The 18,527-nt window shown below is 39.4% G+C and overlaps 1 protein-coding gene across 1 annotated transcript in view; it reads left to right on the forward strand.

The window, feature by feature from the left end:
• YLPM1 (YLP motif containing 1) overlaps positions 1–18,527 on the forward strand; it is a gene marked incomplete at both ends in the record, with an annotated part of 32,667 nt that overhangs the window by 6,479 nt on the left and 7,661 nt on the right. The window contains 14 exons of the mRNA XM_079537216.1: positions 529–1,259; positions 3,904–6,255; positions 9,536–9,641; positions 11,419–11,899; positions 13,046–13,138; positions 13,553–13,727; positions 13,873–14,018; positions 14,340–14,527; positions 15,173–15,235; positions 15,580–15,699; positions 16,082–16,258; positions 16,488–16,571; positions 16,827–16,910; positions 17,599–17,746. Coding sequence (XP_079393342.1) covers positions 529–1,259; positions 3,904–6,255; positions 9,536–9,641; positions 11,419–11,899; positions 13,046–13,138; positions 13,553–13,727; positions 13,873–14,018; positions 14,340–14,527; positions 15,173–15,235; positions 15,580–15,699; positions 16,082–16,258; positions 16,488–16,571; positions 16,827–16,910; positions 17,599–17,746 — 4,948 coding nt within the window. The remainder of the gene's footprint in view (positions 1–528; positions 1,260–3,903; positions 6,256–9,535; positions 9,642–11,418; positions 11,900–13,045; positions 13,139–13,552; positions 13,728–13,872; positions 14,019–14,339; positions 14,528–15,172; positions 15,236–15,579; positions 15,700–16,081; positions 16,259–16,487; positions 16,572–16,826; positions 16,911–17,598; positions 17,747–18,527) is intronic.

Consider the following 18,527-nt stretch of genomic DNA (forward strand, 5'->3'; position numbering starts at 1 on the left):
TTTAAAAAATCTGGAAGTATAATGCCCGAAATCTTAGAACAGGTCAAGCCCATCAGTATTAGCATCTGAGGAAAAACTGACTGCACTGTGCAAATTATGTCATCCAGAAAAGGTTTAAAGAAAAATAACTGCTTGTAGCTGAAGCAACTCTCTGCAAGTTAGTAAGTTTAGAAATTGAAATTCTGGGAAGTAGTCACATACTATATGTACCGCAAGGGTGAAGATTGATTTGTGCTTTAGTAGCTGTTGTTTGCATTAAGTAATAACACAGCTTGAAGGCCTTTGGCTATAGCTTTCTTTAGCTTTCCTGTGTAAAACAAAATAGTCTTCTATGCATAAACGCTTGCCCTCCAGTCATTCAATGAGTAAATTGATGTTAGGTGTCGGAGTTTGCTTTTGTTTGGTTGTAGTTCTTCCTCAAGTATCTGCAAAAGTCAGAAGTTGTGATAGGAGGAGTGACGCTAAAATGTGTGGCTCTGACAGTAACTCAAATGGTATTTTGAAGTTATTCCTGTGTTCTCATTGTAGACAATGTCAGTGGAGATGCAGCTGAGACATTATGAAACACAGCAAAAACAGTTCCAGCAGCTTCATAAAGACTGGGAGCGATCAATGAACCAACAGTGGCAGCATCAGCTTCAAACATATCCTCATAAAGACCAACTTCAGGAGTATGAGAAACAGTGGAAAGCATGGGATGAACAGATGAAGGTCACTCAGTCCCATCTGCAGGAGAAAGTGAGCTCACTTCAAAACTTGAAGAATCAGTATCCTGCAAATGTTTCACTTCCACCTCCATTTGTTCCGTATTCCCAATCTGCTCAGGGTGGCATTCCAGTTATGCCTCCAACTTTGCCTTCAACTACACCTCCACTGGTTCCCCCACCTCTATCGTCTGTATCTCAGTTATCCAACTCCTCCTCTGTCCCTTCAGGATCCAGTTCTCAAAGCAGTCAATCTACTGAAACACCAAGGCCAGCTCTACTTCCCACTCCTGGTACCTATGCATCAAAAATATCTAGTTCACCTGTGTATTCAGCTTACCATTCTCAAGGAAGTTCATCCTTCAGCTCTTCAGACCACGGGAAGTCTCAAGTTCACCATAATAAACAAACTGAGCAAGGATGTGGGGAACTGAAAACCCCTTCTGCGTTGTCTTCAACATACACACCTACCATGCAGGATAAACCAGTGAGATCAGGTGGATTGCTTCCAGATCCTCCCAGATCAGCACGTTTCGAAGGCCCCAGAGGTCCTCGGTAAGGATACTTTCATTGATTTATACATGTTTGAGGCTGAATGCACTTTGGTGATATATTAAGAAATGAAACATTGTCTTATTCTCAGATTTTCCTGAGGTCATATGAGGTGTGTTTGGCAGAGGTTTTGTGTATGCACGTTATGGTCTGTATTTATCTGATTACAGCAAAGATAAGTAAATTCTGTTCACCTAATCATTTCCTAAAGTGGAACACTTTTTTTTTTTTTTTCCTCCTGTTTCTCTAGGGAAATGCTTCAGCATGCTGCTCCCTTTTAATCCTCAGAGATATAATATTTCTTTTGTGAAAATAGGAAAGATGCTGTAAATGTTTTATGCATCTTTGCCATCTTTAGCTTAAAGATGATAACTCGCATTTGGAAGACTGACCTTTCACATAAAGCCGTATAAATTTCCAGCATTCCATATGCGGTACTTGGAACACAACTTAGGAATATCTAAAGCAAAAGCGTTGAGGAACAATCCCTCAAGTCATTGACGGATTAAGTCATTGCTGTAGATGATGACACTTCAATGAGCACATTCTGAAAGGGGTTCAAGAAAGTATCCAGATATCTATTTAGTTAAATATACTACCATAGCTTATTACTAGAAATTTAGTTTTAGAGAAGAGAAACAATTATTCTTTGTAGTCCAAATCCATTGATTGCAGAAAGAAATGGTAAAACTAAGAGTGCTTCACCTGTGCTTTTTCTTTAACTTCTCTTGGTGTGAGAGTTCTGTAGCTACATCTTTTTCCTATTTGCTGCACTTCCCAAAATGGCTGCCAGATAAGAGAGTGGTGGTCTTTTTCTTGCACGCAAATCAGTGTTTTTCCACGTGTAGCATTACTTAGCATTCAAACAGCTATAAATGAGAAAGAAAGAAAGAAATGATTTGAGCCTTTGCCTAACATTGGGATTCCTTTTGTTTTCATAACATCTGGTAGTTTTGAATTTGAAGGTAACTGTCTTCATTAAGATAGAGTTTTATTAAAATACAAATCTGCATTTTTTCAAGTAGATGGTCTGCTGCCTTACTCTAAATGTGTCTGCTACATGCTTTGACCTAAGAACTTGGTTTTTGAACTGTTTTCTTTCCATAATTGTCATAATTGTCATGATATCAGTTTGCAAAAACAACATCTGTTGTGTGTGGTCATTAGTTCAAGGCTGGTTGAAGTGATGCCTACTGAATTTGAAACAAACAGACAAGCAAACAAACAAAAACTCCAAGAAAGTAGACTGTGGCTTTATTTCTGAGGACACTTGAAGTATTAAAATAGCAAAACTTTTGAGCATTGCTATATTGTGATTGTATGAATATGCTATGGCTTTCCCAAAAATCTGTTTACTATTTGTTCTCAATATCAGCCATTGAAATACATTTTTTATTGAACTTGTGATAAATTAAAAATGTAGTTGTTAAATGGTACTATCCCATAGTTACAGGTAATGATTGGATGTATGAGGAGACACCCATCCACTTCATTTTAGCAATTAACATTTCTCAAAAATCTGTAAAGAATTTCCTTAAACTAATTTTCTGAATTTAGGGGATGAAGAACATCTTACAGTACTCAAACTTTTCTTCTAGTTATACCTCCCATGTAAGCAGTGGTCCTTAAAATTCAAGATATGTTGTTGCTATGCTTTACGATTTCTTTTTTTTCCCTCATCCTGTTTATCTAGACCTCCTTCACCCCAAACAAAATGCAGTTTTGTTCCAAAAGAAAATGTGCTTTCTACTTTTTCATCTTAAGAGGATTATTAAAATTCTTTGATGTTGTGTAAATGATCTAATTTGGTAAATTGTTCACTGAAACCTTAATTTCTGCAGCAAGTCAACTGCTGCTAGTAGGTACGCAGTAATGAATTGATATCCAGTGAGGCACAACTGTAAATCCCAAACATCCAAGCAATTTGAGTCCAGGCACAAGTTCTATATTTTGTGTGAAATGAATTTCATTTGTTGTAGCCTGGTAGGTAAAACAGTATTGTGCGTGTGGAGGTTGGATTTTTTATTATATGACTGTGAATTATTCTTTATGTTTGTTTGCTTGATTTCTTGTGTTCAAGCAAGGGCAGTTGTAGGTGTTCTCAAAAGGAATTAAAAACAAAACAAAACAAAAAGGGATGCCATAAAAATGCACTTGTTTTAAGCATATTGTCTTGCATGGAACTTAATATCACAAATTGTTAAACAGATCCTGTCTGTAAGTATGTATAGATTTTCCTGTATGCCATTCATCACCATAGCAAAGTAAGCTTGCTGCATAGTATTAAAGCAAAAGTTCAGCAAGTCCTATTCGTTTTCACAAAACTGAAAAGCTGAAACTTTTCTCAGTCAACTTTGGAAGGCTTGTGGTTTTTTTTTTTCCCTTTTTAAAGTCACATTTAAATCCTGAGATACTTAAGTCAAGTCTTCTTTTTAGGGTCTGCAGCTGGTTTAAATGTCTTCGTTGTGCAATGTTGAAATGGAGATTTCTTCTCTCTTCTTCTTCTTCTTCTTTGTTCTGCAAGTGGTTCAAATGGGTTTGGTTCTAAGGCACACTAGTGTACATCAGTTAAATCAAGGAGGTGTGAAATCTTTTTTTAGAGTTTGATATATTCATTTGAGTAAAATTGCCTTTATTTCATATACAGATTTGATGGACCTCGAGGAAGAGGATATGACAAATTTGAAGGCTCAAGACCAAGAGGTCCCCGTTTCGACTCCCAGCGCACAGAAGGACACAGGTCACGTTTTGACCGACAGAATACTGACGGACAGCATACGAGTAGATGGGGCAATATCCCACGTGGACCAGCAGGACAATTTTATACTTCTCAAAATACATCACATGCACATGGTTCTCGACCTGGTGGTCCACGGTGGAGGGGGCCTCGGCCTCATTTAGGACAGCAGCAGTCACAAACAGACTCAAGATCAGAAAACAAAGAGCCTTTTACAGACGTAGCTGGCAATCAGCAGACTGTAAGTGGAACGCAATCGCCTCCTGACGTGAAGAGTACCAGTTCCGTTGAGCCAAGTGAAGACCTTGCAAACACTCAACAGGAACCATCCAAAGCTGAAGTCAAAGAAACCACTTCAGACCCTCCTAAAAAGTGGACGTGGAGTTCACATGATCCTAACGAGCAAGTAGAAGAGTCCAAAGCAAGTACTTCACCTATTCCAAACCAGAATTCAACATCCCTTTCTAGCAATTCTGTAGCTTTGCAGTCAGGTGTTGCAAGGACAGGAGGTGCAGTAACCCCTGTAACAGGAAATGAGGATCTGGATTCCACAGACAGTCAATTGCTTGATTCAGATAGTACCCAGGGCTTACCTGGGCCAGAAGGCAGAGGGAAAGGGTCTTTTATGCATGAAGATAGAGGCAAGGGGCATATAAACAGAGGAAGAGGACAGGGCAGAGGGCAGGGAGATGGCCGTGGCTGGGGAATGGGCCGTGGCAGAGGCATGGGCAGGATGGATGGCCGAGGAATGGGCAGGATGGATGGCGGCCGGGGAATGGGAAGAATGGACGGTGGCTGGGGAATGGGCAGGATGGACGATGGCCATGGCTGGGGAATGGGCAGGATGGACGATGGCCGTGGCAGAGGATATGTGTACAGAGGGAGAGGGCAGGCTAGGCAGGCATCCATCCGTGGCAGGGGCATGTTCAGGAGAGCAGGCAGCAGGGAAAGGATGCCAGATGGGCGGTCAGGGAGCAGGGAGAGGATGCCAGATGGACGATCTGGCAGCCGAGAGAGGACGATGGGTGGCCAGTCTGATAGCCGGGAGAGGGTGATGTCTAGCCGAGACAGAGAGCTAGCTGGGCGGCCAGGCAGCCGGGAGAGGGGACAGAGGGCAGGCAGCAGGGAAAGAGGCCCTGTCAGGCGGGCAGGCAGCAGGGAGAGGGAGCCCATGCGGCGGGCCGGCAGCAGGGAAAGAGTCCCTATCAGGCGTGCTGGCAGCAGGGAGAGGGTCCTTGTCAGGAGGGCAGGTAGTCGTGAGAGAGGTCCTGTCAGGAGGGCGGGTAGTCGTGAGAGAGGTCCTGTCAGGAGGCCAGATAGCCGGGAGAGGGAAACAGGAGGCGATATGGATAAACCAAGTCACCTAGGAGATGACCCTGACAACATGCCTCCTTACCATCGAGATGAGACACTTAGGGGTTCTTGGAGTCATGAAGATGAGAGAATGCATGAGGAATTTCCTTTGGATAGTAGAGATGACCCTTCGATGGAGCACGAGCATTTGGATGACTGGGAAAGAGAACAATACTGGAGAGATCACAACTCTGATTATCGGGATGATTCTGTAGATCCATATGATAGAGATGACAGGCTGCCATCTCACCATTCAATGCCTCCATTATCTCCACTACCAGCACTACCTCATTTATCATCTGATCATGACAGACGAGATTCATGGTGGGATGACTGGAAAAGGCCAAGGGAGAGGGAACTAGAGAGAGATCTAGATAGAACTGGGAGATCCTCGGACATTTATGATCAAGATTTGGACAGAGAATGGGATAATAGAGACTGGGACATGAGACCTATGGATGACAGAGAAATGGGGAATCGTGACCTGGATATTCCCCCACTACCACCACTACCACCCCTTCCACCTCTGGACAGATATCGTGAAGACAGGTGGAGAGAGGATAGGAATAGAGACCATTATGACAGAGACCTCCGAGACAGAGGTGAGCTGAGAATTCGAGAGTATCCGGAGAGATATGACACGTGGCGGGAGAAACAGGACTTTGTTCCTGAAAGGAACGATTGGGAGAGGGAACGGTTGTCAGATAGGTGGTATCCAGACGATGGAGACAGAGTGAGGTCTTTGGACGGTCAGCTGGATTCATCCCTTCTTCCACCTTCACATTCCTCTGATATGCTGGGAACAGATTCCAACCTGGACTCAGAACAGTCCTTGGGGGGAGTGATGGTCCTGAGCCAAAGACAGCATGAAATAATTCTGAAAGCTGCCCAGGAGCTCAAAATGCTTCGGTGAGTTGCCTGATTCTGTCACATTTGGCAGGAAAAATAAGTAGACATTAAATTATTATTTTTTTTTAATCCATTTTCATACTGTTGCGTGTTCTCTAGAATTTTGAACTTCTGAGCTGGTACACTTCAATTGTATAGTATTGAGTGGGGGATGTTAATTTCCTTTTGGACATCTTCATGATGAATGTTTCTTGTCATGCATTAGTATGTTCTGATGAGTTTACTCACTTCTGACCTATCTTTCTTTTTTATTTCCAATGCAAATTAAATATTCTGTGTTTGCCAAGAAGCAGCTAAATTTTGGTGGCCAAAGATTTCGTAGGGATTGTGAATCCACATCCAGTTTCAGCTGTTAAGTAGGCAAGTCAATCATATTGTAGCTTTAACTAGCCAAATGGACTAATTGGATGTGAATGAAATTTTCAAAATCTTGATCAGCAATGAGTTGCCTCTGCAATTGAGTTGTTGGTGATTTTATCATTTTTCTTTTGTTTTTTAAACTGTTTACTCCCTTTTCTCATCATGGCTGTTTCAAGAGCACAAAATTTACTTTTAGTAGTATTTTCTCTTTTTATTTTGCTTTACATATAGGTAGTACTAGTTTTAAAGCTGAGTTCCTATGCGGGGAAATGCACTTCATGTATTTGTAAAACTAATTACTAAGAAGCCTTGTTTGATATCAATCTGTTTCCAGTTCCAGGAGTTATCTCACTTATGTGCTTTTCCAACCTTGAGAAAAATGTTGGAGGAAGAAAACTTTGTCCTGATGTAATTTCATGACCTTAGCAAGCTCTTGGAACCTCCTTTTTCATTATGTTCATTAACTAATGTAGTTGCCAAATAGGTACCATGAGAACGAACCTGTTGCGTGGTGCTTTTGCTTCTTAAGTATGTTGTTATTCCCACCACAGCTCACCCATAAAGCAAAGCTATCAGAATAGTTTGGTGCTTCTGTGGAGATGGTCCTTGTTTTCCAGATTCCTTCAACTTACACATTAATAGCTTCATTTCTTTTCACCATAGAATGGCAGTAGAAACTCACATGGAACTAGTTATTCAGAGTATTGCTATCACAGCTTTCATGGGTGAACTTATTTTTTTCTTAAATAATAGAGCATTCTCCTGTTGAATAGGGCATTTTCCATTAGTTACTTTTCAAGATGCATCCATATCACCTGACCAATCTTTCCATTATTCTCAAAAGAGCTTGTTGATAATTACTTTGTAATATTCCATTATCCTCAGATGAGTTTGGTAATTGTTTCAAATAGTCACGTCAAGATCTATGTTGGAGTGATTCCTAATTTACATAATGGAACCTATTTAATTTTTGAATACTGCTCACTTTTTAAGTGAAGTATGGTTTGTATGTTTGTTTTCTTTTTAGAATGTTCCCTCATTTGAACCTGTAGCATCCTCAGTGAATAATTTTGTCCAGCTTGATTGACATTGCTTCTAAGGATCAACATAAGAGCAATGACAAATAACCAGGAGGATATGAATGCAAGGCAAACTCAAAATGCGAAAGTTAACGAAGAGCTCATATTAGAAAGCATCTGTTAAACCCCCTAACGATTTAATAGGGATTTATATCAAAATAAGTAATAGAATAATATCCTCTTCCACATCAGCAATATCCTAGGGTTCAGTAAATTTAGAAGTAGGAGGAGGAGGAGAACACGCACCTTCTGCACAAACATTTTCTTTGTGATTTGATGCATAGGTTTTGGTGCATTAAATGTATTCATGAGAAAACCAGAAAATAGGTTTCTTCCATTATATTCTATGAATGAGATTCTATGAGAGATTCATGTGACCCATCCTATTTGTGAGCCACTGAGAGATGGCTTAGGATTGATACCTAGTAAAGACGAGAGTTTTAATTTCAGAGGGAGGATAAGCTAAAATAATGAGCAGTTAAAGTGAATGTTTAGTTATCTCTGTTACATTAAACCATGTTGAACAATATGGAGATGTTTTGCACTTTTCTTGAAGCCGTTTTGTTTTCAAACTCTTAAGATTACTAAGCATCTGTCCCATATGGAGGCCTTCATTGCATGCAGAAATGCAAGAAAAGTGATTTTTAAAAAGAGAGAGTAGAACCGTACTTTGGGAACCACTGCATCAGTGAATAATTTTATTCAAGCTGAAATACTTACACATAGAAATGAAAATGGTATAGATATGCATGTCTAAGTCGTTAAGAAGGAGAAATACAAATATAATATTGATACTATTGTTTGTAAATTTGATATGAGGATGTTCTTAAAATTAATTACACAGGTACTTTGCATCAGGTCCTTCCAAGCAAGTGACCCCAATCTGAATGATAGAAACAACTTTAAGAAGACTGATTTTTTTTGTTGGTGTTGATTTTTTTTTTTTCTTACTTTTTTGATCCAAGAGCTACTTTAGTAGTATGGTACATCATTTTTTTTCACCTGCAAAGGTGAAGCCTTCATCTGGCTTTGTTCTTATTGTGAATATGACAGCATAGTTGGTGCTGCATACTGTTCTATATTTATTGTGAGGTTTATTCTTCATAAACCTGCCATAAAGAAGGCATAAATGCTGGCAATTGCTCAGTCTAATCTTTGGACTAATGCAGCACATGGGAGCCCTTTCTGTGAGCCACATTGCCCTTGCAATGGATGCTGAACAGAGGCATTGATGGCCAGGATGGCCTCTGTTGCACATAGTACAGAGGGATCCTGCTCTAAGTTGTTTTTTGGGTGCTACCATAATACATGCAATTAGTGTGATCAAAGATTTACTACAATTAAAAAAGAAAAAAAAAAGGAGAGAGAAAACATTGTGAACAAAAACTGAAAGGAAAGCATACTGAATAGAAGTTTGTAATCTGGTGGTTGCAGCATTCACTGCTGTCCTGTTTTCTGCTCCATAAAAGAGGAAAACGAAAGCTAACATTACCACTTTGTTTTTAAATGTTGGCATCTCTGTTATGCTTTGTGTTGGCCTCAGTCTCGTCAGCGTGCAACCTAGAGTGAGCCCCGGTGCCACTTAGGCATATCCATGGGGCTTCATGTTTGCAGGTGTTGGTGGAAGCAAAAATCCAGCTTTGTTCTTTACTGTTGAAGCAGAGTAGTTCTAGCCAAGTTTAGAGGAAGTCTGGTCAAAAAGGATGCAGCTAATATATAAATGTTTCGATGGCTAGTAAGGTGGATGTGAAACAAGGATTTCACAATCAGCGTTGACCATTTAATGCCATATTCTCACTTAAGCAACAGACTGATACAACTTTCTTGTGATTCATGTGCAGAGAGCAAAAAGAACAGCTGCAGAAGTTGAAAGAGTTTAAACCTGACATTTCCACGCAAGACTCTCCAAGATCACAGAACACAGGCACAAGACCGGGTGCCTTTCAGGTAAATCCATTTCAAGACAATGTAATGTGCTGGTGGTAATTGCTACCCGTGTGTATTTCAGGTCACTTCCGTGCTCTGATGATCAATCTTTTTTATGGAATTACCTCCCCAGCAGTCCTTACAACTTCATCTGTCTTTTGTTGAGGCAGAGCAACTTTGTGGTTTCTTTAGATTTTCCAGAGCCTATTTTAGTCATTCAGCTCACTGTGTCTTCCAAGCATGGCCCACAGGAGAGAGTAGCTCATGAGATTTAACAGTCTAAATTGCTGTAGAATGATGTGCAAGAAGAGGTGACCTCTTGTAAAGTAAGTTTGCAAGATTTGTGAGAAGACAGACCCTCCTTTTCCCCATCTAGCTACGTGGGATTGCTGTCTTTGAATACCAGATTGCTCTACTCTTCCTGCTTTAAGGGCTCTTTATACTTTGAAGAGGTTGAGAGGAAAGAAAATTGAGAATAGTTCTATCAGAATCTCAGATCAAGTGGGCATTAGTTTGCTGCTGGCTGTCTTTATTAGGAGTTCTCATTACCATCTAGAATATTGTGAAGTGCTTTAAAGCTCATGTTTGTGCACCTCCATGCCTTCATTTCCTGTTGTGCTGTAAGTTATTGTTCTGCTATTTCGTCTCCTGATTGGTCCTAAGAACTCTTCTCAGATGCTCTAATTTGTTTTTTGGTATCTCATACCAGGTCAGAAACCAACTGAACTTCTGCAGTCATGTTTACTCACATTTATAAAGCCTTCCTAAAACAAATAAACAACTTAGTTATGTGTATGTTGAAGGAAATGCTGAGTTGATGCACAGACTTTTTTTGTGATGTCTTAGCCCAAAAGTTACTGGTACCAATAAACTTGGATGTACTGACCTGTAATCCTGACCTTTAACCAGCCCAAACTTTCTTTGTCCCTCCTCCTAGCGAAGCATTACGCTGTGAATGAGGCACTACAAGTTTTATTTTTGCCTTGCTGACCTCTTTCTTGTTTACAGTGTCTATAAAGTCAAATAATAGAATACATTTCATACCAAGAACCGCAAACATGATGACATCTCTAGGAAGTGACTTTACTCCTTAACTTTGGTATTTTGTATCTCAGAATACTTCACCCATCTGCCTGGAGGTTTTCAAACATCTGTTACCTTAAGATTTCTGCTGTATCTTGTAATTACAAGCAAAGCTTTACATTCAAACTGTTCTCCAAGTTCTGCTGTGTACTGCTTATGAAACTGCCTATATCTTGGCAGCTACTGTGATGCTAAAAAGTCTGTTCTGACACAGTATGTGGTGTTCCATGAGGATGTTGGGTTCGAGAAGGGATTTTATTTTTTCACTGGGCAGCACCTTCCCACTGACCAGATTGCATTAAGAGTTTTCCAGGTGGTACTGCGCTCTGGGAATTTTTCCAGTGTCTTCCAGAAAGAAGCTGGCCTTATCAATCCTTTTGTGCCTCATCAAGTTGTCCTACTTCTAGACTATTTCAGCCCCCTCACAGCAGGAATCTTTGGGAATTAAACTATAGACGCTTTTGAATTAAGATTGGCCTACTGGAGCTTAAATTGTTATGGTTATTTTTAAGGAGAAGATAGTATTTAAGCATTCATGTAATGAACAAACACTAAATTAATTGAGGCTGCCAGTTCATGAAATATTGGCCTCCTACCTATAGCTTCTTGGTGGAGGTACTATATAATTTGACTATAGATTGCCATTGTGCTTACTGACTTAGGATGAGAGAAGATTAGGCGACAGATCTCTATTTAAAGTGCTTTCTGCATCTAGGTCTCTTCTCAGCTATCTTCAGAGGCAACATTAGAAGCCCAAGCTATTAAACCTTCTCCTGCTGTTATTATAAAGCCTCCCGTGTTGTTCAGACAGCCCACCCCTGTGACAAGACCAACTGCCCCACTGGCAAGGCCTGCTACAGCTATGACAAGGCCACATACTCCAGTTTCTACTCCAACTACAACCCCAAGTCATGGTCAGTCTTTAAAACCATCACCTTCTGCTGTGGAACAGGAACGCTGGGATGAGGATTCTTTCCACGGACTCTGGGACACAAATGAAGATAAAGGAGCAAATATGGAATATGAATTACGTAAACAGGATTCAATGATGCCTCCACCAGTATCCTCGCCTGTGAAAGTACCTGCTGTTCACACCTCTGTTCCGTCAGCTGTACCAGGAACACTGCCTCCAGTTATTCCACCGGTTCCTAAAGCACCTGTAATTCAGCAAACTGTGGATTACGGCCATGGACGAGGTGAGTGTTACAGTGAGCATATTCATTCTGAAATTGAGAGGTAGCTCTCCATCAGCTTCTTTCTAAGGGAGCGTGTTACACAATGTATGCTTAATATACTTTGCAGTTGACATCTAAGCTGTGTATGTTGTCATCTAATGCCAAGAAGTGCAGTTTTTAATGACTCCATGACCTCCAGTCTTGAGTTTAACGTTATCTATAATGCTATGATAATGAGCTTTTCCATGTGAAGTGGAATCCACCTCTAACAAACACTAACTAATGTGGTCATATCAACATGTTGAATTTAGATTGATACTGATACTTTCCCTGAATCCATTTAATACCTCAGTATGGGAATAACTGTTAGAAGGTGTTTTGGATTGTTACATCTCTGAGGAGCAACTTACATTCTGCTTTAAGTTACTAACATTTGTCTTGTTTAGATACTGCTTGATTGGTATGAAGTACCCTCTTCTACAGTACCTAGAGCCCCCTGGCACCAGTGTCCTGTTCTGAGGAGCAACAGACATGTAGCGCCTAAGTAGTGAAAGGCTCTGATTTTTAGTATTAAGCTTATCAAAACTAAAATTCAATATTAGTTTTTAATAGAATCAATTTATTTCATTCTTAAAGCTCTTAACAAAAGTGAGGTTGTGTTATAAAGAAGTTTGTAAACTGTAAATTGTAATTTAAAGAGCATTTTTTCTTTTTAAGATTCCATACTTACTTTATTGAAGAATTGAATAAGAATTGAAGCCGTATTGATTCCGTTAAGTAGATGTTTTACAGAAAAATGACCATTAGGAATCTTAAGTGAGCATGTCAGAACATTCTTAATAGTATAGAAGTTCCACGAGTCACTGAAACTTCCATAGAATCTTAGGGTTTATGATCTAACTGCATGTACTATCTGAACTAATCCGAAGAAATTAACTCCCATTGTTAAGAGGTAGAGGTATGCATACCTATGCACACGCGTTTCAGATTTAAAAAAAAACACATGCTGTTCCGTATGTATGTGTAGTTCTTTTTACATTATCTATTAAAAGAAATTTGGTAAGTCGTTTCAGTTATTTCTGATACTATTGACTGATTACTTTTCATGAGAGAGGAAAAGAAATGGTATTTTAAGACCTAAAATGTTTTCTGTTTATTTCTGTCTAGATATAACCACCAGTAAAGTGGAACAGATTCCATATGGGGAGAGGGTAACTCTGCGTCCAGAACCTCTACCGGAGAGGCAAACATTTCAAAAAGGTAGGAAGTGTTTGGTTACCTCTCAGACCATTGGTTAGCTCTTCGGGGAGGTTGTAAGGCACTAGAAGTGTATTTTAAACAAAGTAACTTCTGCTTTAAGCTAGATCCGCTTTATTTGCTTTAAAGACACTTCAGAATAACAGTTTATATTGTTTATATTGTCCAGTGGAGTAATACAGTCAATGACCACGCTACTTTAAAGACATGATTTGTTACCTGTAAGTAGGATTACTTGATTTGGTTGTCTTTCAGGGTTTGGAAAAGAGGTTCAGTGGCTGAGTAAGTTCATTTTAGCTCTGGCATCATGTATTTCCACATGCTTCTCCTGTACTTTTGTTTTTTGTTTATCCTTCAAAAATAATTATTTTGGGGTATGTTTTAGAAATTTGGATTTACACAGGTTTCTCTTTTCAGAGCACCCTGGTCGTTATAACAGAGAAAGAGACCGTGAGCCCTATTTTGAGCGTCAAGGCAACTCAAATGTGGATCACAGGGATTTCAAGAGAGAGCGGGAATTACACAGAGAGCGTGGTTCTGTGGACTATGACCGAGAGAGATTTGAAAAAGAGCGTCATCCCCGAGATGATAGGTATGTAGTTTTGGAACATTACGGAGATCAGTGTGATTCAACCTATATTGTGTATCAGCCTGTCCATTTTGCTGCGGTACATGCCCATTTCTCTTTGGAGTCCATACTAGAAATTCTAGGAAAATACAGAATTCTCTTTCGGCAGGGTTGTTCCTACTGCGCCTTCAAGGACTCCATCTTACCGTGACAAGAAAGACCATCCCTCCTCCAGGAGGGGTGGATTTGACAGACCACCATATGAAAGAAAGACAGATCGTCCAGCATATGATCATGGGCCGTCCATGTTTGGAGGTATGGTCTCTCAGTCCTGAAGACATGCTAAAATATTTTGAGAAATAGAGATTAATAGAGGTGGAGTCAGAAGAAGATCAATTGGTTTGGAGTATTTCTTCATTAAGAGTACAGAATTCATGGAAACTTATTTGGGTAATGTAAGAAAATTTTGTTCTTTGGTAGAGATGAGATCAGGAAAGTAGTTACATTTTCTGTTAAAAATGTCTTTGATAGTAGTAATTTCAAAATTAGAACTTTGAATTGGTTTGGGGAAACATCCGTGAATTTATCCTAAAGCAATGAGAGTCGATTAAAACTTCTTAATTTTTCTTAACTAAGAAAATTCTTCTGTCCAATCACTGGAATTTGAAGGTGATCGTAGAAATTACCCCGACGAAAGGATTCCTATTTCTGCTCCATCAATGCCCCGTCAGCCACCACCTGCTCCACGAGTGGAAAGGAAGCCAGAATCTAAAAATGTAGATGATATTTTGAAACCACCAGGACGAGACAGCAGGCCAGAGAGGGTGCGTATGCATTGCAACTGTTTCTGTGAAGTCTGTATTCAGACAAAAAGCTCTTGAGTGTGGAACTTTGGGAAGAGGGCTATGTTTGAGGAAGCACTCTAAATTTCACTGGTTTCTTTGCAACCCAGAGTGTTGTAGCATAGCCCTAAGAACTCTTAAGAGGAAATGTAAACCACTTAAGTGAACTAATATGTAATTCCTATTAGTTAGTAATATGAATATGTTTTTTATTCTTCTGAGATCTTCCCTTGGGTTTTTGGTTTATCAAAGGAAAGATTTGGCTTTACCCAGAGTCAGAGTTGGTAGTACACCAATTAAAAAAAAAAAAAAATCAGAACAAGATCCAGCCTATAAAGCATGTTTGCAGGATTTGTTCAATTGATTTTATTGTAACCAGTTTTATACCAGCCTATGCAGTGTGAGCTGAGAAAGCTAACATCGCATAATCTTATTATTACTTCTGTGGAACTTCTTCCATGCATCATAACCTTGCTTGTAAAACCTGGCAGTGAAGCATGGTACTGGCTTTGCTTTGTGATATGCAGAATGGTGAGTCCAGGGCATATAATTTTCTAGAAGAATTTTTTGGAATATGAGATTGTTAAATGTAGTCTCCTACTTTGTCTTACACGATCTTTGTTTCAGATTGTAATCATCATGAGGGGGTTGCCTGGCAGTGGAAAGACACATGTAGCAAAACTCATCAGGGTATGTAAACAACTGCTCACTGCGTAGTGCTGCTTATCTCTTTCATGTGCTTTATTTGCTCTTTTCTATCTTTTTGTACAATATACCAAGGTAAACAATGAAATCAAACATGGTGGAAGAGACAAGATCAGAATCTAGAATTCCAGTCTGTTGTTATGTTCTATGTCTTCATGTAGAATGTGAATCTTGTCCACTATTAGCAACTGTAAAGAATACTGCTCTCTTTGTATCTTGAATATAGAGCTGGGAATTGCAGTTTGCCAACACCGTTTTGAAGATCTTGCATAACAATGAAACATGTGTAGGTACCTTAGAGTGTGTTTTCCGTTTCCTCTTCTTCCTAGGATAAGGAAGTAGAGTGTGGAGGACCTGCACCAAGGGTGCTCAGCCTGGATGATTATTTCATCACTGAAGTAGAAAAGGAAGAGAGAGACCCAGATACAGGGAAAAAAGTAAAAAAGAAGGTACTTTTAACTGATCTGTTTATTTTGACAAAGAAGTGAGACATTGTGGCACAACACAGTAGCAATCAGAATTTCTGTCTGTTGCTTTGAAAGAATGTGGAGGTCTCTGACTTTTTTTTGAAAAACAAGTCAATATAGAATCATAAAATATCCTGCATTGGAAGGAGCACTTCATCGTGTGGAGGGGATCATCGTGCCCAGGTCCTGCTGTGACTAGTATAACTATACCTAATATAACTTAAGGGCAGAATGGGTGAGTGAAAGCTGACTTAGAAGAAGACTTTCTCATGCTTCCTCTTACTTCATGGTCAGGATATTCAGCAGTTGAATATTAGTGGTTTTATAGTTTCCTCATTCTTAAATGCTTTTGTCATTAAACCAGGTGATGGAATACGAATATGAAGCTGATATGGAAGAGACTTACCGTACCAGCATGTTTAAAACTTTCAAAAAGACATTGGATGATGGCTTCTTCCCCTTCATTATCCTTGATGCTATCAATGATAGAGTGAGACATTTTGAGCAGTTTTGGAGTGCAGCAAAAACCAAAGGTTTTGAGGTAAATGTCTTGAAGTTGTTTGAAATTTCTATCACTTGTATGCTGGTATTTCAGAACTTTTGAATGCAGAGACCTTCCCACATTAAGGAAGACTGCTGTGGTCTACAATTACAAATTTCTTTTTTTAGAATGTACAACAGAGGACCTATATCACCAGTTAGAAAAAGAGCTCTGAAAATTGATTGATGGCATCAATATACAACATCTAATATTGTCTTCCTCTTTCTAGGTGTACTTGGCTGAAATGAGTGCAGATAATCAGACCTGTTCCAAGAGGAATATTCATGGACGCAAGCTAAAGGACATCAGCAGGGTAACTGTATACACATGAAGTTGTAGGATTGATTGCAGGTTTTCTTGCATTTTTGCTTCCGCTGATGTTGGAAAACATGGTTTCTTTTAGTCTGTGTAATGCCTACAGCTTTCTTCTAAGAGGAGCTGGTAGTTATTTCACAGGATTGACTGAAATGGCATAAAAATGGATTCATCTTTTTGTGATTTTTTTTTTTTTTCCTTTGAATTTCTTGCATTTTTGAAAGTACTTCATTTTTATGTTTTTCCTTCTTAGATGTCTGATCACTGGGAGGCAGCACCACGTCACATGATGCGCCTGGACATTCGTTCTTTGTTGCAAGATGCTGCTATTGAGGAGGTAAGAATATCTCTGCCTGTTAAAATGACAAGTTATGGAGATGTGACTATTCTGAAAATATAAAGCAGAGAAAGATATGATCACAACAGATTGTGCACTTGGCCCTATAGAAAGCCAAAATTGCTGTCAGACAAGTGTATTCTGTTATTCTTAACAAATATGTAAACACAAATGCACCTGCTACTTTGTGAGGCGTTTTTTAGGTCCCAGACTTGATGAATCTTTGAGGAGGAGTTAAAACCACTTCATTCTTTAGCAACTGTTAGGACCAACTAAAGAGTATTTTTGCTCTCTCAGAGCTTGGCACATTTCCAGGTTACTGGATCTGAACTTATTTTGATCCAGTAAGTGAATAAGTGAAGAATGAACAAACTTTTCTGGGTCCCTGCTATGAGAAATCCAGACCTGTGCAGAGAGGTAGATAAATATCATTTAGCAGATTATACTTAATGTATAAATATGCTGCCTTTTCTTTCCATTCGTAGTTTGTCATGATGTGCATCTTCGAAATGCTATTCTTCTGTATTGTTGCATCTTTTTTTGGGAGACATATCAAGAGCTCTAGTGATAAACTACTACATTAATCACATCTTTATTCTTCTATCTGAACTTCAGCTTACCCTGCTTAAAAGATAAGACTTAGAAGCCAAGCAGATCCTTTTAAGTTTGTGTTTGTGCTTTGTAACAGGTGGAGATGGAGGATTTTGATGCAAACATTGAAGACCAGAAAGAAGAAGCCAAAAAGGATACAACAGAGGAAGAAGAGAGTGAACTGGTAGGAGACACATCAGCCATATCTAACAAAATGCCTGTTAATATGTCTGAGGGAGAGCCTTGTAAATGCCAACTCATTGCCATTCTTAGTGGTGCCATCTTAATACACACAATTCTAGTCATTTCTTCCTTAAACATTTCTAAGAGAACTTCAATGTTAAATCCTGTTATTCCTAACTGAAGTTTTAAAATCATCTTTAAGTGTATGCTACAAACAGCATTATCAGAGTAACATGGCAACATGCCTCTTGCAGGCGTTTGTTTATAAAGTCAGTACACTGTAGCTCTCTCTTCCAGATTATCTAAGTATCACACCAAGTGGAGAGATGGGAAGGATGGGCAGAGGGCTCAATTAGCTTATTTCTTTTCACGTGTTTAAAGAACTCATCTCAACTTTCATAGTATGTGATAACAGTTATGAAGAGTACTTTCTGTGCCAAAGCACTCTGACTTTGTCAGTAGGTATTTCCAAGCTGAGGGATGAGATCTTTTGGAAGAATGAAGGTTAGAGAATTGCCCTGTGGTCTGACTCTTTGAAGTATGTATTTAGAAGGCTTCCAAGTGTAACTTTTTGGTGTGTGTTGGAGCTACAACTGATCAGGGCTCAAGAAGTTGAAAGTGTCAAATCCTAGTTCCCACAACCACGCAGTTAAATTCCAGTAAACAGGAAATAAGCAAAAGCTGAGATGAACAGAATCCATTTTCTTGATCAAGATACACGTTTCCTCAGGAGTGGCAGTCTAGAAAACACTTGAAATACAGAATAAGAAAGACAAAACTTAGGAAGAGTGGATTTTAATGAGCATCTGGTTTTTGTTTTTTGTACTTTTGCAGTATGACTCA

Source organism: Tetrao urogallus (genome assembly GCF_951394365.1).
Source record: "Tetrao urogallus genome assembly, chromosome: 6".
Classification (NCBI taxonomy): Eukaryota; Metazoa; Chordata; class Aves; order Galliformes; family Phasianidae; genus Tetrao; species Tetrao urogallus.